The sequence below is a fragment of the Nipponia nippon genome, unplaced genomic scaffold, assembly GCF_047370975.1.
Source record: "Nipponia nippon isolate SJK-2023a ecotype South Korea unplaced genomic scaffold, ASM4737097v1 scaffold_5, whole genome shotgun sequence".
Lineage (NCBI taxonomy): Eukaryota > Metazoa > Chordata > Aves > Pelecaniformes > Threskiornithidae > Nipponia > Nipponia nippon.
In genome coordinates this window covers 14,595,170-14,620,796 of record NW_028262369.1, presented here as the reverse complement: position 1 = coordinate 14,620,796, position 25,627 = coordinate 14,595,170, and the positions used below count along the sequence as shown (strand labels likewise).

Genomic DNA, 25,627 nt, shown 5'->3' with positions numbered 1-25,627 from the left:
CTTTCCCCTTCTCCCCCCGCACCCCCCCGGTCGGGAAGGTGAGGGTGGGTTTTTGGGGGGTATTTGCTGGGGGTGGCTGGAGCTGGAGGGGTCGGGGCAGGTTGGCTCACCGCACCCCCCTTCTCTCTTGCAGGCAGCGCCGAGACCGCCGCGCCGGGGCTGGCTCCCTGCACCGCGCCATGGGACGCTTGGACGCCTTATTTTTGAAAACCATCTGATTTTTTTGGGGAGGAGGAGGAGGAGGAGGGGGTGGGGGGGGGGGGGGGGAAGGCGGTGGCGGGCACCGACAGCGATCCGGGAGACTCCTTGAAGCCGGCGAGTGGATGATGGATGGCCGAGATTTCGGGCCCCCCCGCTCGGTGCACGGCCCCCCTCCGCTGCTCTCCGGGCTGGCCATGGAGAGCCACCGACTGGGAGCCACCGGCCGCCTGGCCCCCGCCGCCGGTCCCATGGCCGCCGGGCTCCCCGCCGCCCTCCAGCCCGGAAAATTCCTCGCATCGGGCATCAGCCTCCACTCCCACCCGGGTAAGGCTCCGCGGACCCCGGCAGCCCCCCGCTTTCCCTCCCCTGCGCCTCCGCGGGCAGCGGCGGCTGCTGCCGACCCCGGCGCCGGCGGCCGGCGGGGCTCCGAGCGCAAGAAAATAATAATTTTGTACAGATATAGATGTGCGCTTGCAGCTTTTTCGCGTGTTTTCCCCAAGGGTTTTCTGCCTCGCCTGGCTTTGATTTGGAGGAAAAAAAAAAGGGGGGGGGAGGGGAAAAATAATAGGGGAATGGGGGGAAAAATATGGGAATGGGGGAAAAAAATGGGAGAATGGGGGGAAAAAATAGGGGAATGGGCGGACAAAGTGACCCCCCGCGCACGGTTTTGTTGGCACCGAGGAAAACCCCCGTCGAGGCGGCCGCGGGTGTTTTCGTGGAATAAATCCGGGGAATAAATCCTGTTTTCGGGAGAGCCGGGAGAGAGGCGGGTCGGGGTGCGGAGGGGCAGGGGCTGCGCTGCCCCGCTGGGCGCTTCGCGGCCGGGCAAAAAAATCCCTCGGGAGCTGGGAAAAGGGGCAAAACGGGGCAGTTTCGGTGCTTTCCCTCCGCGGCGGGCGGTGCAGCCCGAGCCCGGCCGCCGTCCCGGCCGCCCCGGCCAGCGCTGCCGGCACTGCGGGTTTCGGTGGTTTTTTTTTTTTATTATTATTTTTTTATTTTTTCTTGGCAGTTATTATTATTTTTTAAACCTGCAACCAAAACTTCCATGCAGGGGCTGCTCCCTCCTTATATTTTCTTTTTCCCCTTCTCGATGCGCTCCGTCCTCAGGCAGTCCCACGCCTGCTTCTCCATTGAAAACAAAAACAAAAAAAAAAGCAAACATTGAAATGTACGGGGTTTATTTGTTTTTCCTCAGTCAGCTTTTTATTTATTTGCTTAAATTACTTCTTTTTGGAGGAGGGATTTTCATTTTTCCCCCCTTTCCGAGCTCCCGTTCCCAGGGACTCGCAGGGTGGGATAACGCAGGGTCCGGCAGCCGGCGGGAGGACTCTGCCTGCACCCTGCTGCCTGCACTCCTGCCCGCTGGCTTGCCGGGCTGCCGCCGAGCTTGCCCCGGGAGGACGCGAGGGATTTCTGACCGTTTGATTTCCCTCTCTGGCTCTATTTTTTTTTTTTTTTTCCCCTTTCTTTCCCCTGGGCGTGGAGAGGTGACTCGGAGTTTACTTTAGGCGTTGGGAGGGTGACAGGTTTTGCAATAATAAACCTGCTTTTCTCCCAGCCGCCCGGGATGAATGACTTTGAAATTTGCAAACCTGATTGCCAACATCTGCAGAGAAGGAAGCAGCCCGAATCGAGGGAAAAAGATTTATTAGTTTTAGACTAGGTGGCAGTGCCAATTTCCCAGGTGCTAAGAGGAGAGGTGTAAAGCGAACGGCTATGAAGCTAAGCACATGGGCAAACACCTTTTTTCCTTCCCTTTTGTCTTTCTTTTTTTTTTTCCTCCCTTTTTTTGTCCTGGGTATCCCCCCCGCCCCCCCCACCCCCCCCCGTTAAAGCAGAATACGATCTCTGCAAAAATTCGTCTGGACAATCTCAAGCCAAACCAAGTGCGGGTTGTTTCTTTTTTTGTTGTTGGTTTTTTTTTTTATTGGGTGATTTTTTTCTTTTTTTTTTTTTTGTTTTCTTTTATTTCCCCTCCCAAAGTTTCCTTTTCTGGTGCTTCCCTGAAATCCAGGCAGCCCGGGAAGGAGGCGCCGAGCTCCGGTGGAGCCAACAAAGCATTGCTCCCTGCCGCCGTCTGCGAGCTTGCCCACTGCGCCGCAAGCGCTTGGGCTGGGAGTGAGCCTCGGACTTGGGACCCCTCACAGAGGGAATGGCTTTTGTGATCCCTCCGATTTTTTTAATGTATTCTTCTTATTTTTATTTTCCTTTCTCTGAAGTCTTTGGAAAATCCCCCCTATGCCCGCCCGCACCTCGGTGGTGCCTGGCTCTCCCCCGCGCGCTCCCCGCGATGAGGGCTCGCAAAGCTCGCTCTGCGAGATCGGCTTCGCCACGGCTTCGCCACGGCACGGCAATTCACAACCAGGCTAAACTGCATTAAACAGATAACGTACAATTAACAGTCGAAACTTCCATTACACCACGACAGTGGGACAGGCAGGGATTTTTGTTGTGTGTTTTTGTTTTTGTTTTTTTTTTTTACGGCTTTAACAATATCGTTTGAAATGATGATTGCTTCCTGCTACGGAGGGGCCCTTTGTAGGTTTGCGTTTGCAGTGTTGATGTTGGTGTGTGGTGGTTTTTTTGTTGCGTTTTGTTTGTTTGTTTGTTTGTTTGTTTTGTTTTTAGGAGGGGTTTGGAGGGGTGGAAAGCAAAGCCTTGTGCAAGGGGTTAAGAAAAGTGGGCAGGAGGCAAAGCCTTTAAATAGAGCCAGTTCAAACCGATCTTTAAATACCGCCGGCCTGAAGAAAGAGACTTGAATCCGTCCCAGCGTTCTCCTAAAATAAATACGCCCCTGTAAAAATAGCGTGATTGGCCATATTTGAGGATCCAGTTATCGCCGGCACCGACTTCTTATTTTTCTCGTAGCCTCTGCTCGTTACGGCAGTCCGGGCTCTGCCCCGGCGCCAAAATACGGGCGCCTGGGCTGCGTCCAGTGACCCCCGCACCCTTGGCTCTTCTCTGGGGGGTTTCTATTCCCTGGTAGTGTTTTGGCCACCGCTGTGCGGGCCGGGGGGCCGGGGGCAGAAGCCCCTTTGTTGGAAGCGGACGGAGGGAGGAGTGAGCTGGAGGCCGAGGCGGGAGGTGAGCTAGCCCTCGGCTGCGGGGCTGCCGTCCCACGTCCCCCACCCCGGGCGCTCTCAGGCATCGCCGTGTCCCTGTCCCCAAGGAGGGCGGGGGGTTACGGGGGCTGAGGAGCAGCAGGGTGCTCCTGACGGCCCCGCCGAGGGCCAGGGGAGGAAAGTGACTGTTCGCAATGGAATTTCATCCCTGGCAGCGGCTGAGCTTGCTGGGAAGAGGCTGCAGTCGATGGAGTCAGTCGGCCGAGCTTGCTCTGCTCTGCAGCCTGCGGCTCAAAATATGGGGGGTTTATAGTTTTGCTCCTTCCCTACCCCACCGTCTTCAGATCCAAGCTCGTGTCCTGGTCTCAGCTCCATCCCACGGCGGGCGCGTTGTTCTTGGCAGCTTCGGTGTTTTGGGGGAGGTGGAAAAGGCTCCCTCAGACTCAGTTGCGAAGGGTGGCTCTGGGACCGCATCCCTGCCAGGCAGTGGGGCTGCCTGCGAGCAAATATCGTCCACAGGCAAAAAAGACTCTCTGAGTTTAAAATAATAATAATAAAAATCTGCTTTTTGCCATGTACTGAGGTATCCTTTCTTGGGTGGAATGCGTATGGAGGGGCTACCTGAACAAATCTGCGTTTGTATAAAAGGATTCCCAGCCTCTTCCATTAAAATATGCTTCAGAAAGACTTTCCAGTGCCCGGGAAAAGGGACACATTTGTACGAGCAGAGGTGACTGTATTAAATCCAGCTCGAGAGCGGTGGCTGAAAGGAAAGCGGTCAGGCGGAGGGGAGAGATTTTGGTTTGCTTGCTTTCATACTTCCACATTAGCATGTTTATTCAAATGCAGGGATTTAAGGCGGATTGGAAACCTTCCCTGCTTCCAGGCCTGCTGTGCCCAGGGAGAAGTTTTCCAGATAGCTGGGCCAGGTAGGAGCGTAGGAAAAAAACCCCAAAACCCTCCTCCCCCAGGATAGCTTTGCTGTGCCAGCAAAATCCCACTGTAGCCATCCTTATAATGGCAAAATTGTGCTTCTGCTGAGCCGGCAGATTTTGCAGAGGAGGCCTTGCTGTTGGCGGTGCCAGCAGAAGCACAATTTACTCATCTAAACTGCATCCATGCTAAAATCGCTTTGCCGATAGGAAACACGAGGATAGCACCGATGGGGTGCTGGACCGAGCCGTGCCCTGCTGCTCCCTGTAGCTGGGCTGGGGAGGAGGGGGCTCCTGGACCAGCGGTGGGATTTTGGCTGTGGTTCGACGTGGCTGTTTTTGGTCACGTTTTGATGCTGCAAGGAAAATACCATCGGTGTTTAATGGCCCTTGAAATCGCGGTTCCCTCTCCCTGCCCGCCCAGGGGGTGGTGCAAGGGGCTGAGCACAGGGGGCTCCTTGGGGCAGGGGCTCACCGTGTAGCACCAGGAGGAATGCGGACCAGCCGGAGACCTGCCTGGGGAGATGTTTCTCCTCCCTTGAGGCCCTGGTGAAATCAGATGCTTTTTGATATCTGTTTTCAGGCAGAGCAGTGCGCGTGCTTGCCCCGGTAGGGCTCGGGGAGGTGATGCTGGCCTGCGCCGGGCAGGGATGTTGTGCTCGGACCCGTCGCGCTCTCCTATTTACACCCGGCATCTCCGGGGGCGGAGGAAGCGCTCGGCCATTAAGTGATGCCCCTGCAGCTCCCTCCGGCCTGCGGCCAACTCGTAGGCTGTGAGTAAGGCAGGAGCGGTTCTCTTCGGTTTTGTACTGGGGATGAAATGGGAGGAAAAAAGGGGCTTCTGCATTTTTGAGAGTCTCCCACCATGCGTCCCTGGGGCGCTGGGGACTCCTTTCCCTGATGTCCCAGTGGTTTCCCCAAGGTCCTGGTAGTCGGGTGGGTTGTGGGGTGGCATCTCCATCCTTCAGGAGGGGTGGGAAGGGCTGTCCAAGCCGTCCTCCGGCCCCCGTTGAAGTTCCCATCCCAAGTGGAGGTAGCTGGTGGTAAGGGCGCTGGACTCGGATCACGGACGAGAGCCCAAGGGCCAACGTGGTGACATAAACTCGCTCGGAGCAAGGTCCTGCAGGATCCTCCGCTGTGTTAGGGTTTGTAATACCTTCCCCAGCTGAATGAGCAGGAGCCTAGCCCTGCCTCTGATAGATGGTGCTGGCAAAGATGTGCTTTATTAGCATGGTTTCTAGCAGCCCTTCTCCCACCCCGAGCAAGCCTTGTCCCCCGCGCAGCACCGGGTCTCCTTGGTGGGGCTGGACAGCCGCCGGTCCCAGCCCCGACTGATGGTGTGCCAGCGCAGATTTGATCCAGAGGATGTGCCGGTGCTATAAATCCTAGCCTGGGATGGCGTGGGGCACCGGGCAGGTCCCTGGCGTTGGGGACAGGCTCCTGCTCCTTCCCAGTGCAGCAGCTGTTGGAGAAATGGAAATTGCCGGGAATTAATCTCGCTGCAGACGTGGTTAGCAGAGCAGGGCTTTCGTAAGGGAAATTTTAGATCTCCTTCCTAGGATAACCCAGGGTAAAGCTGAAATTAGTTTGTAATTACATAGCAAATAACCCCCCATCTTGTCATTTCACCGTCTTCTGATGAATATGGAAATGAACATTGTTAAGGGGAATTAACGTCGTTACGGCAGCCTTCTAGGTGAGTGCCTTGCGGCACGGCCGCGGCTTCAACTGGCGGGAGGGTGTTGGATCACCTCCTTTAGCTGGGGTTAGCACCCGACGAGTTGAAACAAGGCTCCGTGTGTTTTCAGCGTGTACTAAACTGGTCCAATTAAAGCTTCGGGCGGGAGGTGGTACAGGGAATCGGGGCCAGGCTGGCATGTGCTGACACGAAAGCTGCCTTGCCGGGACGAAGAGATGTTGGTCTGGGTTAGGTAACGCGATCCAGCATTGCCTGCTTGAGATGCTGAGGACAAGGGCGCGCTTTGTTCTGCCTCGCTGCTGAAACAGAAAGTACGGTGGGCCTTGAACCGACCCAAAAATGCAGGCGGGGTTGGGGAAGGGGGGGGAGAGCCGAGGGCAGCCCCGAGCTACCTGCCTGCAGAGCCGGGGAGAGGCAGCAGGACTGCATCCAGCTGCGGCAGCCCCTCGCTGGCTTTTCCAGCTGGGGATGCTCTTTAAAAAGCAAAGTTTGGGACGGGAGCGCTCCGGCACGGCTGCCCTACAGGGTGCTGCCTCTCCTTTGCCATGAGGATTTGGGGATTTCCTTCTCCCCACGTTCCCTCCCAGCCCCATGTTTCTGGCTGGCTTCACTCTGGGATGGCACAGCTGGATGTCTGCAGGCATGGCGATGCACCCACCGGCTGGGGAAAAACACCGTCTCTCTCTCCTACTTACTTGCTTTGCTTATTGTTCGCTTCTCCCCAGCTCTTAAACATCAAGGGGACGGCAACTGCACAGCCCTTTTATACCCATCCCTGTCCACTCCACGCGGGCCAGGGCGGACGGCGCGGCAGGAGCCCTGCCGTACGGCAGCACTGCGGCGGTGACAGTTGGGCTCTCTCCCCACGCCGCGAGGATCAGCTGTTGGGTGCACAATATGCTCCGGTTTTCCTCTCCAGCTGTTGTTGCTGACGGTTATGGGAAGCGAAAGGTAGTTGAGAGTTTGGTATCTCTAAATCAGGGAGGTGATGGGCAGAAAGGAGGGGTTGAGGGAGGGTTCGGTATATCTGAGGCTGGTTTTTGCTTAAATCCAGCAAGACTTGAAATAGTGGCAAAAGAGTGAAATGACCTTGGGAATAAATTTTATTGCCAGCGTAGCAGTGGCCAAAGAGCCATTTTGAGGGAGGTGGACGCAGGCAGGCAAGCCGAACATGGTGGGCTCGGAGCAAGGGAAGGAGCAACATGGTATGTTCGGGAGAGAATGTGTCTTTTTAGGGGCATAACGGAGATTTTACGGCACTCGGCCCCGTCTCTCTGGATCTGTATCCCCGGCAACTTCTGCAAAGGTTGCTCTTGCTTTTGCCGCCATCCATCTTACCCTGCCGCCTTACTGTGAGCAAAGATCCCTTTTTATGTTTGGTGGTTAGATATATTGCCCCTGCTTCTCTTTCTGCCCCCAGTCCCTTCTCAGCAGAATTCCCTGTGGCTTGAAAATGCTTTTAATACATTTGATTTAATTGCTTTTAATTAAAAAAAAAATAGTAATTGAAATGGCCAGTGTGCTTGGGAGGAAGGGTTTTGAAGGCATTCAGCTCTTTGCTGCTTGCAGGCAGTGCCGGTAGCGGTGTGTGAATGAAATAGCCCCTGTGTTATCACCGCGCAGCGTGTGTAATTCTGGTGTTTTGTGTCCTGATCTGCTAGGTGGGGAGGCATCCCACATGCCATGTCACAGGCAAGCCAAGCGCATAATGCTCCAGCGAGTAAAGGTCCGGGCAGGCGAATAAAGATGGGTGCAGGAGCCTTCCCGGGGTGCCTGTGAAAGCCCAGCACACCCTGGCCCCGGCCCCACTCTGCCGGGCAGGCACACCGTGCCGGGCTCCCGGTGTGCGCAGTGTGCTGGGGTTTCCCTTTGCAATCCCAGCGCTACAGTGGGGCTTTCTCCCTAATGAGATTAGCGACACAAAGCGGCGATTCTTCTGCTGCTTTTAATGGACATTCAGGGTTTGTGTGGGATCGGAAATTCCTACTTTCATCAGATGAGCCCTCTCTGCGACTATTTTATGGATAGATCTTCCTTTCCTCGGCTTCAGGGTTGACATTCATATTGGTACAAGCGTTTTAGGCTTTCCCCTCCTGCCCCCCTCTGTCTTGCCTCCTTCCCATCCCCAGCCATGGTGAATTTTATCTTCTTTCCTGCTTTGAATCTCGCCGTCAACCCAAGCCGCTTCCATCTTGTGGAGGATATGAAAGCTCGGTGGCCTTCCCTGGCCAGGCTAAATGCAGCTGAGAGGAAGGAGAAATGCAAAAGTCACTCTTGGATTGTTCTTGCAGGTGCTCCTTGGTGTCCCTCGTTGAGATGTGCAAACACATATGTGTGCGTATATATACATATATAGGGCATCCATCTAGAGCTTCACCTGATGGAGGGCTGGCTGTCCCTGCCTTCTGACATCGGGGCCAGGTTGGCAATTTGTCAAGAGCCCAAGGGCTGTGCTTGAATTTGAATACAGATTTGCATAATTCATCAGGAATTAAATGGCACTGCCATAATATTTGCCTCTGCGTTTATCTCCCGTTATCGGCGGCGGGGAGGTGCGTGGTGTTGGGCGTTTGCCGGCTGCAGAGACCCCTTCGCTTCATGGTTCAGTGCTTTTTCAGTGCAGAAAAGGTGGCGTGGGCTGATGCTCAGAAGGATGCGGGGAGGGCAGGAGCCTCTGGAAAGAAAAAGGGTGGAATGTGGGGTTGGGGGGAGAGACTGGGCATAGGCTGAGCTTTTAAGCCTAGTTTCCTAAGGAAAAGAAGCTTATGGGATTGTGCTCCGTCTGTGGGTCTCATTCTTCCACCCCCAGATGTCTGCAGCCCGTTGCTGGATTTCTCCCAGGGTGGTTTTGGTCCCTGCAGATGCTGTGGGGGTCAGCGCTGGGCCGTGGGAGAGGGATGCATTTGCCCCCGTGCCACATGGAGCAGTACAGGCAGGCACCTCCAGCTTCACACACTTGCCCTGTCCTGGCCAAGTGGGGGACATGAAGCCGGAGCCGCTAGGACTTGGTTAGGTCATCGGCGATGCCCTCGCTCCAGCCCTGGGATGTTCCTTGGAGCAGGTCCCCTCTCGCTGCCCGAACCCCCGTGTCGTGTGGTGGCTGCTGGCTGTCCGATGAGCGTGCATGCATTGGCGTTGAGGTGTTCAGGCATGATCGATGCGCCGTGCCACTCTGTGCCTCAGTTTCCCCTTGCGGTGCCACCCCCCTTTGCAAGGCACCCCGAGAGGCACTGAGCTATGGCAGCTACTTTGCAAACAAAAAGGTTTAAAATAAGCAGTGACCGAGGCCGTGTGTCCCAGGGCTTTGAGTCATCCCGACTCGTGCTGACTGTGCCTGGCAGGGGCCTGGGAGGCAAAACAAACCCGCATGCAGCTGCCACCTCTCTGCCAGATGTTAGTGGTGGGGTTACTGGTTGGGTTTCGGTGGTGACCCTCCCAGCAAAGCAGATTGAGCTGCCATGGGGAGATGCCACCTCTCTGGTGGCCCTGGTGAAACCCTGGTGAAACTCATGGCTTGGGGCAGTCCCCAGCTTGGGGACTTGCAGTTGGGCCACCTGATTTCTGGAGGAAGGGGCAAGATGAGTAGCACCGGTCTGACACTGTGCGGGCTTGGGTTTGCAGAATGGGGGGGGTGCTGAGGCTCCTTCCGGCATGCCTGGGCTGGGGCACGGTGGGGACCGTCCTGCTGTGACCCCTCACCATGCTGGACAGGAGGACGGGCAGGGACAAACACGGGGGTGATCCTGCAGTGGCCCCCCACCCCACACAGAGGGAAGGCAGCCAGGGCAGCGGGCGGCCACGGCTGGCGATGGGAAGCCGATGGGAAGCCAAGGGAAGGAGAGGGCAGGAGGCATTTACCTTTCGGTGGGCGCCCCGGCGTGCATCCGCAGGGCTGGCTGCTGCCCATCACACAGCGGTGTTTAATTTCTCAATGGGAGGGCATGGAGATAATGCTGCACAGTCCCATTTAACCTGCTGGTGACCTGGTCTTAAGTCATTGTGGCTGAAAATAGACCGTGTTCCCTCCAGGGCACAGCTAATGGCGCTGGGAAAGCTGGGATCTCTCTTTGAAGGCTGATTTAATTGCTGCTGGCAGTCACTGGTGCAGGTGATGTGGGGACCGGCACCCGTGTCATCCCGCAATAACCTCCCCCCACCGAGCGCCTGTAGCTCTCCCGGCTCTGGCAGCGAAGGGTAACGAGCTCTTTTCTAACGAAGGCACGGGACAGCGGCTCAGAGCCAGCGCGTGGGTGTCGCTGAGTTGATTGCATGGGCAGGGCTTGACCCATGGGGAATGGGGGCTCGCCTGGTTGCATCGTGTCTTCTGCACTGAGTTTGGGTGATTTAAAAAAAAATAAAAATGGGGTGAGTTAAATTTCTGTGCTTAGGAAGGAGGGGGAGCACCTGTAATGAAAGTGTGCGCCCAGTGCTGGGAGCAGAATCAGCCCTAGGGCCCCTGTGCCAGCCACGGGTGGCTGGAGGGTCTTCACCGTGATGAAGGATGGACCAGAACAAAGACATTTTGATGCTGTCCTAGAAAATCAGGAGAGGAAGGCGAGACTACAATCTAGCAGCCAGGTTCTGCATTCCTGGGGATTCTGCTCATCAGTTTGAGAGTTAGAATTATTATTTTTTAATTTCCATACAGCATCTTAGTAAATGAGGAGCTGAAGAGCCCACCGGGTTGCTCCTTGCTATTTGAGGAAAGCTGTGTGGTTGCAGAGTGAGAACCTGGAGGTTTTGGTGGACCCCTGTTGGGGTGTCTGGTTTAATTACGCCAGCGGAAAAGGAGAGGCATCCAACGTGGTGGGGGATTTTGGGCTGGGGATGCAGAGGAGAAGCTTCTGCTGTGGCAGTTAGCAGTGACCCGGCAGCGTTGAAACTGGTTTGAGTGTTTGTGCGTCGGGATTAACGTGGGACCAGGTCGGTGCTTCCCAGACCGCGTGTTTCGGGCTGTGCAGAGCAGCTGCACATCATGTCAAGGGTCCCAGTGGGGTGGTTTCCATCCTGGCTCCTCCAGCGAGAGGAAAAGCCACCTTCGTTCTGCCAGAGGGATTCGTGTCCCCACCTGGGTGGCTTCTTGCTGCCCCCCATGAAGATGCTGTCAGCAGGGAGCTGGTGGGTGACCTCGCAGGAAGTCTTCAGAGCATCTCATTGGTGTCCCTTCTCCTGTGGCCCCAAGCCCTGAAGCACTGGTAGACCTTGGATTGCATTTGCTTTGTTGCACAGTGGAAACTGAGGCACAGGATGAGTCTGCAGGACGCCGGGGGCAGAGCTGGGGTGCGAACACCGATCTCTTGAGCCCTTGCAGCCACTTCTTCCCATTTTCTCCTCCTCCGCCGTCTCGGGGTGTTGGGGCTGTTCCAGCTCTCAGGCGAGGAGGAGGTGAGCGGTAGGCTCAGCCTGATGATCTTTATTTCCACAGAAGCAGGGAATCCCTGGTGCCCTGTGCACGCACCCTGCCCTTTGGTGTGCCTTGGCTGCGGGGGGGGCCGGCAGCGTGGTGATTCACCGCGAGGGCAGCACGGCAGTAAAACCATGGCACAGCATCGGCACGGGGTAATGGTGGCGGGAGGGCTCGTTGGAGACCTGGTGGGAGCGCGTGGTGTTTCTGCGCTGACGCAGCTGCGAGCAATAGTAAATATTGAGCAAGAGCCACTTAAAAATAATGCAGCCTGGACACAGATTCCCACGTGGAATAAAATAAAATTAAAAGAAACAATAGAGAGCTGCACTGAGCTGGGGGGGAGAACTCACCTTGGCTTTTAAGGTAGTGATTTTTGCAGCTGAAGGAAAGCGGCGCGGTGGTGTTTGAGCCGGTAAAGGCTGGGAGCGTGGACCCCCCGCCGGAGGATGCTGTCTCCGAGCTCGCCGGGGCCCTTAGAAGATTAAATGGGGAGTTAAATTGACTTGGCTGTTCTGGATCCGGGGGATGAGATCGAAGGCATTCAGCGGACGTGGAGAATCGAGGCTGTAGATTAAGGCTTTGAAGCAACTGCCAGCCCCGTGGCGTGGGGTGTAAATACGGCAGGGTTGGGTTTTGGGGCGGAGGGTGGTGGGTTGTGACGGTGGCAGCGGCTTGGGGCTGCAGGGACGGGGATGGGGACCGGCCGCCGCTGCGGTCCAGGTGCATCTGATCCGGGGGCTTTGGTTTCAGCCTGGCGCGTTCAGGGGCTCATATCGCTGGCGTCTCGTGCATGGCACAGAGTCAAGGCAGCTCTGGTGCCTTGGGTGTCACTAGAGCTGCCCTGGCAGACAGGGAAGGAGGCGGCAAAGATTTACACTGTCAGCACTCCTGGCTCTCAGCTGTTTGCAGCCATAAGTGTGTGCATGAGAAATAGCTGCAGCTGTGCCTCACCGTGCTGCGTGCTGTGTGTCGTGGGGCAGAGATGGGGAGACGTGTGCTGGAGTGGGGGCCCTAAAAGAGTCTCCCCTGGGAAGCTGCTGCTTCTGCAGGGAGAGGATCAGGGATGCACCGATGATGGTGAGCACGGGCAGACGGTGGTGGTATGGCAGCCATCCCGCCAGCGGTGGGAGGGGGCCCCAGAGGGGCTGGCAGCCAGCGGGTACTTGCTGTGCTTGTACTTCTCCCGGTTCCCCTCCCTCCCTGCCGGGGAAAGGGGACTCATGAGGACGTAAGCGTTTATCCAGCTGTTTGTGGCATGGACTGGTGTCCCAGTTGGCTGCCTGCGAGGCGCTGCGAGCCGGACTGGGGAAGAGGTGACCATGTTCCCGGCCAAGGGTGGCTGCGGCTCCTGCTCCCTGCCAAAGCCCAGCAGCCAGCTGAGACCCCAGCTGCAACGGGGCTGCAAATCTCCCTCGGGTGCCCAGAGTTGAAAACATCCCATGGAAATAAACCCAAAGTCTCACCGCTGTGTTTCCCAGCCCCTCCGGGCTCGGACCAGAGGGACCATGGGGTCAGGCTTTTCGGCTCAGGCCCCTCTGTGGCCACAGCCCCTTGCACAGCACTGCGTGGTGCCAGCGCGCTTCCTGGCAGTGTGTCCGTCCATCATGGCCTGAGGAGGATGGGGCGAGATGCCGGCAGTTGGAAATATTTCATAAGTGGCAGAAACCCATAACGGGCAGATGGGGCCGATGGGGGAGAGTTACTTCACTTCTCCTGGGGCACTAGAGGCCGCCGGTCTTCCGGTGACGGGGCTGCAGCTTCTCCGGCAAAGATGGCTCGTGCCCGGGGCTCAGCTTCAGGGTGTGCTTTGCAGCAGCATTGCACGTGGCCACCTGCTTGCCTGTCCAGGCCACTGGGACTGTCACACAGCTGTGTCCTGTTGCATGATTCCCTTTGAGGCGACAGCAGGGACTGGAGACCCGGTCCTGGGCTTTGCAGATGCTGCTTCTTCCTGGTGCATTGGTGCTGTGACCCTTTATGGGTGCCTGAGTGGGCTGTCACCTCTGCGCCGGATCAGCAGCCGGCACGGAGGGCAGCACGGGGATGCTGTGAAGGTGTAGGCTGGTTGCCTGCCCCCAGGCTGGGGTGGAGCAGCTTTCCCCGGCACTGGCACAAACCTGTGTCACATCAGGCATGTAGGCTGGCTCGTTGGCTGGAGCCATGTCTACAGGGGAGATGCGTTCAGCTCCAGCATGTTCCCCTCCTGCCCTGCTCTTTCACAAGGCAGGCTTGGCTGACTCGTCTGGCTGGGGCTGAATTTCAGGCCTAGGGACCAGAGGGGCTGAGATGGAGAGAGCCCACAGGTTAAAAACTCTGGGTGACGGGCGGCACGTGGCAGCCTGCTCTGCTGCGGACACGTCTGCCCGCCCGCCTTCGCCACCTTGGCCAGGCGATGTTTTCTGGTGGCTTCCTCCTCCCCAGTAGCTCTGGGCAAACCCCAAGCAGGCTGAGCACGTGGGGCTCATTTCCCTCCCGCTTCCCTTGGTGCGACCTCCGGCCTCCAGACGTTTTGTGTGCGGTTTGTGCGGTCGCTGGTATCTCATCTCCCCATCAGTCACATCCCCTCTCGGTGGTGAGTCACCCGGCCATACCTCTTCCCGCCCCCCCCCCCCCGCCCCATGCCGTTTTGGAGAGCTGAGCAAAGATGAAGAAGATGTTTTCAACTGGGCTGACACATCTGCACCCGCCAAGTTCCTCTAATAACAGCCCTTAGTGATTTATGTCTCAATCGTGCAAAGCAGGTACGTTTTACCAGCGCACCTTGGAGCTGGGAAGGAGGGGATGGGTGTGCGTCCCCTCTCCGTGCCCATCCACTGCAGCCACTGAAGCATCGCTGGGGAGCCGAGCAGGGACATGTATTTTGGCTGCCAGCCATTGCCTTCCTGCAGGGTTAAGGTGGCTTGAGGGACGATCTCTGTGCCCCTTAAACCCTTTTACCCTCTGAGCTGGACTGCTTTGGATCATGTGTGCCCATGCTGGCAAAGTGCCCACGTGGGATTCGTGTTGGTGGTGCCTTTCCCAGGCCGTGCTGATGGGCACGCGTGTTTGGCGTGGTGTGGCAGGGAAGGGAAGGTGGTGCACCGGTCTGGTGCTGGCAGCGCTGCCGACTCACGCCTCCCTGCCTGCGCCGTGGTGCCAGCCCGCCTCTGGGCGAGCAGTCGGCTGGAGGAGTGTGGCTCAGCCTGCCGAGACCTGTCGGCGTGTCCCTGGGCGAAAAGGATCTCGCGCTGGTTCAGCAAATGCTCTGGCCCCGGGCAGATGGAGATGGTTGTGGTTTCCCCCTTTCCCCTCCCTTTCCCCTGGCAGAAGCCCATGGTTGGGGTGAGCTGTGCGTTGCTCACTGCGGTAGAGTTTCTCCCCTTGGCATCGCTTTCTGGCACGGAGATCCAAGGAGGGAGTGACTTGCCCGCAGCCGGCTCCTGAAAATGCAGCTACTTAGAGCATGAACGAGCAGCTTCACCTCCAGTCCTGCCCGGGGGAGCAGGGCAGCAGGTTTCAGGCTGTGTGCGAGTCTTACGCCAGCCCGTCAACATTGCTGCTGGAGGGCTGTATGGAGGAAGGGATGCTCTGGCAGTGCCTCAGGGTTGGATTTGCATTGGGTTTATCCCCAGGAAGGCTGTGGCTTGAATGCGTCCCCCCCGCCCCGGCTCTGGTTCCTGGCAGGGAACAGGCCAGGTAAATACAGCCCAGGCAGCTTCTCCCTCCGGGCATTTAGGAAGGGAAAACAGTGTTGCTGGTAAACCGGAGGCCGGAGTTCAGGTGGTTCTCTGGTTTTGCTGCTGGTCAGCTGGGTGATGCAGGCAGGTCCTTGCACCTGCCTGTGCCTCAGTTTCCCCACCTGCAAAGCCTTGGGATGGGCTTTGAGCCCCCGTGCTGGGACCAGGACGCCTCTCGCAGGATCAGTGCTGCTGCCGTGGCTCGTGGGAGGCGCTGGGAAGGGCTGCCCGGTGCAAGGTGGCTTTGGGGCTTGGCTGGTGGCATCAGCTCAGTTCTGCTGCTGCTCCCCAGCTGGTGTGGTGACACTGCCCTGGAGGGTCCCCAACCTGTCCACCTGAACTTGTCCCCAGCTCGGACTGCACATGAAGCCACTTTTCACCGCTCTGCTCCCTGCTCCAGCACAGCAGCTAGAAAACCTCTGTGACACCTCATCTTATGTGGGGCAGCTGGAAGGGATTTCATCTGCCCTTCGGCCACTGTCATCCCGCAGTTCCTCGTCCTTTCGGCTGACCTTCCCGCTCCTCTTCCTCCTCCTGCAGCCCCAGGCTGAGGCTGGATCCCAGCGATGGGAAGTGATAATGCTGATTGCAGATGAAGCCCCAGAACATTTGGGGCTGGGGCTGACCCTGTGTTATCTCTGGGTAGGATAAGACGCTGCAGGCAGGGAGCTGCCCCACTAGGACCAGGACTGTAACTGGTGCCAAAATGCCTCTTTGGGTACCAGTAGCTTTGGCTGTGTGCAGGCATCCCTGTGCTGGATGACAGGGCTGGATCATGTCTCCTTCCTGGAGCTCTGCAGGTGGTTTCATGTCCTTTCACCATGTGCAAACGGCAGTGTGCCATGGGCATCTGCACACAGTGGTGTCTGCAGCCTGGGATGTGTCTCGCTGCAATCTCCATGCTGGTCCTCTCGCCTGCTGGAGCGGCTGCATCTGGGATCGAGGTCTGGCTGGGAGAAGGGACTCACGTGGGAATGTCTGGGGCTGGGGCTGCCGGGCTGGTGTGGCATGGGATGTTCCAGGGGGGTTTGCTGTGCTGCAACCATGTGCTCTGCCAGATGGGACTTGTGTTCCCTCGGAAATGTGTCGCTCGTGCTCCAGACGCTGGCTTGTCGCCAGCCCAGCCATGCTGGAGCGGCGTGGTGGAGGTGGCGTGGCCGAGGCAAACATGCTGTGGAGTGTAGCTGCTCACAGCTAACCCGGGTAGGTGCCCCTGGGTGCTACCCAGCACTCTCCAGCCCTGGAATAAGAAAGCGTGTTTGGAAATGCTCCAATATGAAGGTTTTGGGGTTACCAAGGAGAGGTGTGAATGTATGTGCGCACTCAGTGCCTTTACAGCACCCTGTAAAGATTAAATGGCAAGTTTTACCTGCTGGGAACGGGCTCTGCGTTGAACTTCATCGGCATAGCAGCTCCCCTGGTCCTGCTGCTGGAGGGTTGGTGTGTGTGGGTGATGCCACTGGGATGCTGTTGGGCGATGGATCTGGGCCAGGAGCTGTGCGGAGCACCGTGTCGGTGAAGCACATGTGCTGGGATGCAAACGTACGCGAAAGAGATCCCGGCTGTCTAAATAATGTGAAATATTGACTAGCTCTCGCAGATGGTGCTCCACGTGCAGCTTTGGGGACTGAACTTCTGTCTGCTGTTGGGTTTTGGTGTGATGTTGTTTTGATCCAGTTGAATGCTGGACTCCTGACAAACTCATTGCCTGGTTGCTTTCAATGGGATTGTTGAATTTTGGGGAGGTTTGTTACTAACGGGGTCGGAGGGGAAGGGAGGAGGGTTGCAGAGGGCTTGACTGGCTCCTTCAGACTCTCCCGATGCCTTTTAATCGGTTTTTAAATGATGGCACCAACTGGGAAGCTGGTTCTCGCAGAGCATTGGGGTTTGTAGTATTGCACGGGTGCCATTTGGTGGCAGTGTTGCAGAGGAATTGCTGCCTGTAGCCAGGAGCTTGGGTTATTACCACTATTATGGTGACTGTATTCACTAATGAAATGCTGCTGATGATTGTTTGCATGAGGATGTTGCTGGGGGGCCCACTCTTGGAGGAGGCCCCAGTGTCCAGGACATAATGCAGACCTCTGGCAGCTGGGCCTTGGGGACACTCTGCCTTTGTATCGGCTTGTGGGGAGGCAGCAGGTTTTCTCCTGTTTTGCCTTCCTCAGGGATAAGATAGTGGTTTTGGGTATGTGAAACTATGCTTTGTGTAAGCTGCTGTGGAGGATGCTCTCGCGCTTTCCCCAAAGTCCGTACCCGGTGTGGGACAGCTGCAGCGGGGACAGGCTGTGTTGGCAAAGCTGTGCTGGCAAGAGGGTCTTACGCCTGCTCGGGAAGTGTGTTGGGGAGTGCCCTCACCCACAGGTCGCTGTACTTGTGATAAAACAGCTTATCGGCCGGATGGTTTGGTCATTTAGCCTGCAGATTTAAGGCTGTGCTCAGAAAGCAGCACGCTCCATTTGCAGCCCACCAGCTGCAAAGTTAGAGCCCTGCAGGGGTGCAAGGGGTGAGCTGGGGGACCCGCCATGGGGGGTCAGTACCTGAAGCGGGGGCCCGAGCAGCACTCCCCACCGTGGGCTGTGTGCGTTGCCGCACGCGTCCTTGCAGCCGTTGCTCCTGGCGCGCGAGGGACCGACAGCCACAACAGTCTGTGCTCCTGTGGGGCTCGTTCCAAGGCGGCGTGCCGCTTGGGCTGAAACATGTTTCCCTCTTCTGTTTCCCATTTTCCGCAGGCTTTTCCCATCTGCCTAACGGGCTCTACCCGTCGTACATTCCCCTGAGCCACCTCGAGCCCCCCAGCGCTGGCAGTCCTCTCCTGGCCCAGCTGGGTCAGCACAGCCTCTTCGAGTCACAGAAAGGTGAGTTTGGGTCCCTGCGCACCCTTCCCCTCGGTCACCCCTAGGTGCTCGCCCTGTCCTTTGGGCTTGCTTGGCTGCTGGAGCTGCTGGATGCTGGGATGTTGAGGGTGAAGAGCAGGAACCCCCCCTGGGGTTATCATCCAGGGATATTTCCTGGTCTTAGCAGTACCAAGGTCTTGGATGTGGCTGTGCTGTAGGGAACCCGGCTCAGCGTGCATTGGAGACAGGGCTGTCCTCCATCCCACCTGGGCCACATGGAGGTACCTGCCTGGTCTCCTCTGCCCTGGTCCTTCCTGGCCATGTCTGAGATGTCTTTGAAACCTGTTCCCTCTCGGTTTGCCCCCTCTCGCCTGTCTCTGTGTAGGACTCAAGGGATTGGAGGCCTGTGGTAATTTTGTTTGCTTTTGCTCTGCAGATGGGTTCTACCTGTCCAGCCACGCGGGCCAGTCCGCTTTGCACCCACAGCCTCCCCTCTCGAGGACTGCGGGCAACCACACGTCGAGCACTTTGCTCCGGGAGAAGGACCTTGGGCAGCTGCACAAGAGCTCGAAAGAAAGCCTGAAAGACCCTGGAGGGAAGGAGCGGGCATGCCGGAGCGATCTGTCCCTGCCCTTTGCCAAGAAGGAGGGCAAGCCGAAGGAGGAGCCCCGGCCCCGCAGCGTGGTAGACCTCACGCAGGACACCAAGCCCGACAGCGACAGGAAAGTGAGTGTGGTGGAGAAGGCGGTGAAGGTTGGCGAGCGTCTCTCGCCGTTCCTGGCTGAGCACATGCCAAATCGGGGCGCAGGCGGTGGGGAACCCAAGTCCAAGAACCCACTGCAGAGCTCTTCCCTCAGCAACTGCAACGGCGGCGGGGACCCCATGCTGAAGGTCCTGGGTGCCGAGCAGGACCGCTGTGCCAAGGATCCCGCTCGGCACGATGAGAACATGAGGCCTTCTGCGCATGCCCACGCCGAGCGGCTGAAGCGGGGGGAGCCCCTCCTGCCCTCTGTGGGCGCTTTGCACATCTCCTGCAGCTGCCCGTCCCCGCACCCCTCGCAGCCGGGGAAGATGACGCCGGCCACGACATTCCCTCCGCAGCCCGTCCATTCCAGCATGTACACCATCTTTCCGCCGGCCAAGGAGCTGGGGAGGGAGCACAAAGTCATCGCCCCCACCTTTGTGCCTTCGGTCGAAGCCTATGACGAGAGGAGTGGGCCCATCCAAATCGCCTCACAGGCCCGCGACAACAAGGCGAAGGACAAGGACCTTGGCAAGGTGGGGGTGCTGCAGTCGCCCACTGAGCGGTGCCTTGCAGATGCCTCCCGCACGCTCTTGTCCCAGGACTTTTCTTGCCACAGCGATGCCAAAAGGATGGAGGCTCTGAGGGAGAAGGGCTCGGTGATCAGGGCGAACTCCATGGCGCTGAAGAGACAGGTCACTTCGGAGCCCTTCCTCAACCGGACGGGGCTGGGCTCTCCAGAGAGCAGGGAGTTCCTGGCCTCCAAGGACTTGCTGAAGCCGAGTCCGGAGGCAGAGCATCGCCCTTGTGAGCGGGACCGCTTCCAGCGATCCAGCTCCAAAGAAGCGGCGAAGGTCTATGGCACTTTGGACTCCTCCCGGCAGCACCTGGACCATGGTCAGCTGAAACCGCCCGAGCAGAAGTGGAAGCCCTTTGAGATGGGCAACTTTGCCACCACACAGATGGCGGTGCTGGCTGCGCAGCACAACCACGTCACCCGGGCGGAGGAGGAAGCCAAGAAGGTCTACCTTGACCCCAGTGGCTTGCCGCGGTCCTCGGTGGTGGGCTCGCGGGGTGCCGCGGACGTCCTCCATCCTGCCTCCCATGGTGAAGGGTCGGCCATGCAGAGCCTCATCAAGTACAGCGGCAGCTTTGCCAAGGAGACTGCGTCCCGGCAGAGCTGTGGCAAGAAGAGCCCCTTTGGCGGCTTGGGCAACATGAAGTTGGACTCTTCGCAGCTGGGTGCCTCCAAAGTGCAGCAGCTGCTGTCTCAGCAGCCAGCGAAGCAGCTGAAGAGGGACCCCGAGAGACCTGAGAGTGCCAAATCCTTTGGCCGTGAGAGCATCGGCTCCCAGGGCGAGGTGGAGGTGAGGCACTTGCCCGTTGGCATCGCCGTGGCCGTGGCCCGGCAGAAGGACAACAGCAGCAGCAGCAGCAGCAAACTGGGGCCCAGCTTGGCGGACCGGGATCGCTCGCTGTCTCTCAGCAGCATCAAAGGTAGGTTCCCCAGACCTGTCTTGGGACTTCCCTGTGGGATCTGTTGCCTGGGGAGAGCAGCAACGCAGTGCAGGCTGTGGCATAAGTTGAGTTCGGCATCCTCAGCTCTCTTTGCCTCCTGTTCCCAGCCAAGGGTACGTTGTAGACCACAGCAGGGAGCAGGACTCCCCATGCCATCCCCTCTGTACATGTGTTTGATCCCCGTTAGTGAAGGGGGTGACAGAGAACCCCCTTAATCCACCTTTGTGCTGGTGTTTTAATCTCATGGTTTTGATTTAAGTTATGGTGCTGGCAGGAGGGGGATGGCTCTGGTGAGTGTTTTGGTGCTCTGCTTGGCTTGTGTAGCAAGATAACACCTGGGGGCTGCCCAGCACGGGGAGAGCTTGGCTCTGGCATGCCAAGGAGCAGTGCCAAAGCGAGTCGCCGGCAAGCAATGATTGGGTTTCTATTTTTAGCCTTCGCTTTTCCCATTTTTCTGCCTTCGCCCCCCTCTCCCAAACCTCAGCGGCGAGAGCGGTTTCTCCCGGCCGGCAGCCCCTCTCCCTGTTCCTATCATCTCCTGTTGCCCTCCCCACGGCCGGGCGGGAGCCAACTGAGGACCTTGTGGGCAGCACAGGGAGCTGTTTGTTCAGCCATTCAATCGTCCCAGACCCTCCCAGCTTGCGTTAAATGTAATTTACTGAGCCGAACTAAAAGGCTGCAAACAAGGGTTGAATTCTGGCAGGCCTCCGGGCTCGTTGCTAAGTGATGCAGTTGGCTTTCAGACAGAAAACAAGACTGCTTTTCTCCTCCTCTCGCCCCCCAAATGCTGCCCCCCCTCTTTGTGTGCCAGGAGATATTCGTCTAATAACATTAGCTTGCTTGCGCTGAGTGGACGGTGCTTGAATGTTTAGACCTTTTAAGAAGGAGAAAGCAGGCTTTAGTTGGCTAATCTGTAGTATTTGGCAAGTAAAATGCAAGTATTTAGTGCTGGGCATTGGTTGTCAAGGAAACGGACCTAAGCCTTTCCTCCATGCATAACTGATTGAATTTTTCTATGTGGTCCGTGCGTCATGTTCATATATATAGACAAAATGATCATTCACTGTCCGGACAGTCATCGGTCTGTACAGAAAAGGGACCGTCCTGTCAGCGGAGTGGGGGCTAGGCGGGAATTAGATGAATAGGAAAGTGTGTGTGTTTGGATGGGGGATGAGAAAAAGATGTTAAAGCCGTCTATAAATAACGGAGCGCAAGTAATGTAGATGGGAGAGGGAGGAGCGGAGGTAAAATAACAAAATGCGATGTTTCTAATAAAAGACTGCAGGGGGGGGTGTCAACTCACCTTGTGCCAAGGAGGGGAGGGAGGCTGTGAGTTAATCAAGGGCTTGCTCCATATTGCCAACACTGAAGAGGCAGTTGGGCATCTATTGGGGAAAATAAATAGGGAAAGGGGCTCCAAGGTGGGAAAACCTGGGCTAGGGAGTGGAAGGGGATTTGTGTGTGAGTGGGGATGCTGGCAGAGAGGCAGGGAGGGGTGCAGGGGCTCCGGTGGGATTTGCGAGCCCCGGTGCCTTGTGCCACGGAGGCTGGGTAGTAAAACTGAGCAACAGAGGCTGCATAGGGCATCATTCAGTGAGTCAAGGAGGGGCTGGTTGGGGACAGCCACTGCATACAGTGTCCTGGCAGGCTGCAAGGGAAATGTGGTGACCCTGGAAAGTCCTTTGGGAGGGAGAGGTGTGCACCAGGTTTTAAAGCATCTTTGCTTTCTGCCTGAAGCCTGTGGAAGGAACCTTGGGGAGAGGAGCCGGGAGAGATGTTGTCTTATTCCTGGATTCCTTCTGACAGTAAAGGCTGAGGGAATTGGAGACTTGACAGCAAAAAAACCACGGGCTGTCCAGGTTTGTGGAAATACACAGCAGAGCCCTCCTTGAAAAGACTGCCTGTCAGCAGAATAGACTTGATGTTCTGAGATGCTTTCCCATGTGCCGAACCTTATCCAGACGGGAGAGTGAGGACCCTGGAGGGGGCTGCAGGGAGCCAGGGTGCAGCCGTGCGAGGCCGTGTTGTGCCGCTGAGCCCTGCGAGGTGCAGAGCATCGCCCAGGCAGGAGATGTGCTGGCAGCGTGCACCGAGAGCTGGGAGGAAGCATACACCTTCCCCCCGGCACCAACAGACTGGCCAGCAGCTTGCTGCAAGCAGCTCTGGGATTTAGGAGTGGGTCGTTTCACCAAAGCATAACATGGACAAGGGCAACAGGGAATTAGGGAAAAAATGCATATGCAAGAAAGAAGTTAGGGAAGAAACTAGGGAAAAGCAAACCTAAAATCAGGCAGCTGGGGTGAAGACCTTGGATAAAATAAGGGAAGGGTGGCCCCAATACCTGGTCCTGGCAGGGCCAGCGAGGAGCTGTTCGCTCCTGTGAAGGTGCTTCCTCACCTCTCACAGACGCGGCTGCTACCGTGCCAGGCTGTATTTGCAAGAGCTGTTCTGATTCTGGATGAGCCATTTTTCAAGCCAAACATCCAGCCCCCCTTTTTGGACTCTTGCCCTCATCTGCCATATGTGCCCCTGCCTCGCCAGACCCTTTCTTGTTGCATGGCTCATGGGGGGATGCAGGTTCCTGCTAACCGGTTGAATTACAGAGCAGAGCATGCTGGTTTTGTGAAGGTCCGTAGTGTTGGTTCTGCTTGTTGCAGAAAGACAGGGCTTCAGCGCCTACCCACTGCTCCCAGACTGGTTTACAAGAGCAGAAGGTGCTTCAGAAGGTGCAGAGATAAAATCCCCCCCCGCGAGATGTGTTAAGCAGGACTGTGTGATATGATGCAGGGATTTAGCTGGGCCTTGTCTCCTTCTGAGATGGGAAATCTGCCACTGGCCTTCAGCAAAAATGGTCTTGTTGGTCCTGCTGCTCCCAGGCTGGTGGCTGTCCTGTCCTGGGAGACCAGCATGACCTGGTGAGTGGGTCCCTTGGCTTGAAGACACGGACCTCAAACCACATGCAGCTGGGTGCTACCAGGAGCTGCCTTAGTGAGAATATCTTGATCACATAGACAGCCTTGCCCTGTCCTTTAGGGCTTGAACCTGATACAGTCTTGGGGACAGTGGCATTTGGGTGTGCTGGCTCCCTCGGTACTGCCTCTCCATGCCCAGAGGAGAGGGGACAGCTTTCCCCAGACTGTTTCTCGTGTCTGATGGTGCTGGGTTGTCTCTTAGGGCATGGACGCTCGGAAGATGATTGCGGGGATGAGAGGAGCCGCCACCGGGACAGCCACCTCCTGGCAGGGCGCTTGGAGCGGGATCAGGAGAAGCTGCTCAGGTAGAGAGTTGGAGGGGGACGGGGTCTCTTGCCAAGTGCCACAAGCCATGCCTGGGGACAGCCTGTCTGGAGGAAGGACAGGGTTGCATCCATCCTGGTGGAGCTGCTGGCACCAGCCTTGCTGGTGCAGAGAGGAGTGCTGAGTGGGGCACCTTGGGGTTATGGGCAGATCCTGAATCCGCAGCAGAGCAGTCCTAACAGACTGCTGCAAATCCATGCCTGCTCCAAAGAGATGGAGAGATGGGGTGTTTTATTCTGGATGTGATGTTAACCACCTCCATCACAGCTCTCCTTGAGCGTCTGACCCTAGTTTGCAAACACACTCGCTCGGCAGACTGGTCTATACCCTTGGGCTCCTCCAGCCGCGCAGTAACCTGCAGCACTCGGACCCTCTCTCACTCTCTCTCTTGCCTCCCCCATGACCAGAGAGAGCAAGGAGCTGGCAGATTTTGCCCGGATACACCCGTCTGGCTGCGCCACGAATGGTTTGAACTCCAACCTCATGGTGACGGGAGGCCCAGCCTTGACGGGCTCCGGGCGCTGGTCTGCAGACCCGGCTTCGCACTTGGCAGCCCACCCCTGGCTCCCCAGGACAGGGAGCCCGTCCATGTGGCTGGCCGGCCATCCCTATGGTGAGTGCCTTGGGAGGGAGCGATGTGTCCATGGGGTGTTCACACTGATGCAATCCAAGGAGAGGTGTTACTGAGTGCCCAGTGAGGCTGCTGTCTGATCACACGGGGAAGGGAAGGAGGTATTTTGGAGTAATCAAATGATAGATGGCTTCTTGCGTGGGTAGGAGCTGCCTGCACCCCCTGAGTTGTGACTGTGGTGTTTCTTTTTCCAGGACTCGGTCACCCTTCCCTGCACCAGGGCATGACTCCAGGCTTCCCCCCTGCCATGGGGGGAGCTCTCCCTTCCGCCTACCAGTTTGCCAGAGACCCGCAATCGGGGCAGCTTGTTGTGATCCCCAGTGAGCACTTGCCACACTTCGGTAAGGATATGAGCGCGTCCTTGAGGACCATGCTTTGACAGCTGTGGAGGAAGCAGGCTTTGGAGAGGGCTAGATAGGAGCGTACGTACCCATGGGGACCAGCCGCCACAGCTCTAGGGTGGGTGTGAGTTGGCCTCTTAGGTTTGTTTCAGAGATGGAAATGCGTAATCTTCAGCAGTGGCTCCTCATCCCCTGCAGGATCCCGAAGGCTTTGGGTCCTTGGTTAGGAGAAACTACTCGTGCGCTCAGCCAGGGACAGCCAAAGCAAGGGTGGGTAGAGAGCAAAGCAAGTCAGATGGCCCCAGGACCCATAGGGTGGTGGGAGTGGGGCTGCCAAGGGAAAGACAGCACCCTTTCCCCTCTGCATTTCTGGTTGCATTTCTGCATAGCCTGATGTTTGGCATCCCCCACACCCTGGGACTGGGGTAGAGACAGTTGTCCTGCGTGATCCTGAATCCTCTAGCCATCCCATCCTCCTGCCTCCCTGACTGCATCTCTGCTCATTCCCCAGCGGAGCTGATGGACCGGGCGCCCCCACTGTGGCCCGCTATGTACCCCCCAACCAGGAGCTCCCTCCAGCATGCTCACCAGCTCCAGCTCCTCTCCCATCAGCAGCTGCTGCGGCAGCATGAGCTCTACATTCTGCAGCAGCAAGCGGCCCATGCCATGGAGCTACAGAGGAGCGCCCAGCTCGTGGTACGTTTTCAGGAGTTTCTTGCTTGGACACGAGACAATCCTGAAGTTGGGGTGTCTGGGGGGAAAAAGCAGCTGTGCCGGTGTTGCAAGTGTGTCTCAAGGGTATGGATGCATTGAGCGATCCTGCCCTGGCCCCTGGGGTATGAGGCATTCAGTGCATCCTGCACAGTTGGGGTGGGTTTTGGAGGGGTTTGGTGTAGAGCTGTTGAGCAGCGTTGTCAGAAGAGCTGTCCAACAGTAGTATGACCGTGATTCCTTCCCTAGGGATGTCTATGTTTAGTTGAGTGGTTTCATCCCTGGTCACCTCCAAACAAACCTGAGTGGCTCAGAGAAGCAGCTGCAATATTGGCAGCAATCACACTGGGTCCTGGACCCAGCTTCCATTCACCAAATGAATTTGGAAGTCGTGAGCTTTCCTTTGGGTGTTTTACACCCATTTAATTTTTATAGTGGTCATCTGGTTTTCAGCCTTCATTTTACGTGTGTGCTTGCTAGGCTGGAGACACAGAAATGATTTGCTTTGGTTGCAATTGAAAGTTGAGACACCCT

General features: G+C 57.2%; 1 protein-coding gene across 3 annotated transcripts in view; it reads left to right on the top strand.

Moving 5' to 3' along the window:
* The first annotated feature begins 261 nt into the window (after nucleotides 1-261).
* The window catches only part of TNRC18 (trinucleotide repeat containing 18), a 58,477-nt gene continuing 33,111 nt past the window's right edge, over nucleotides 262-25,627 (top strand). For all 3 annotated transcript variants that reach the window (XM_087732465.1, XM_087732466.1, XM_087732464.1), the window contains exons 1-7: nucleotides 262-525; nucleotides 17,750-17,875; nucleotides 18,291-20,093; nucleotides 23,289-23,391; nucleotides 23,818-24,023; nucleotides 24,236-24,382; nucleotides 24,894-25,078. In XM_087732465.1, coding sequence (XP_087588591.1) covers nucleotides 324-525; nucleotides 17,750-17,875; nucleotides 18,291-20,093; nucleotides 23,289-23,391; nucleotides 23,818-24,023; nucleotides 24,236-24,382; nucleotides 24,894-25,078 — 2,772 coding nt within the window. In that variant the 5' untranslated portion in view covers nucleotides 262-323. The remainder of the gene's footprint in view (nucleotides 526-17,749; nucleotides 17,876-18,290; nucleotides 20,094-23,288; nucleotides 23,392-23,817; nucleotides 24,024-24,235; nucleotides 24,383-24,893; nucleotides 25,079-25,627) is intronic.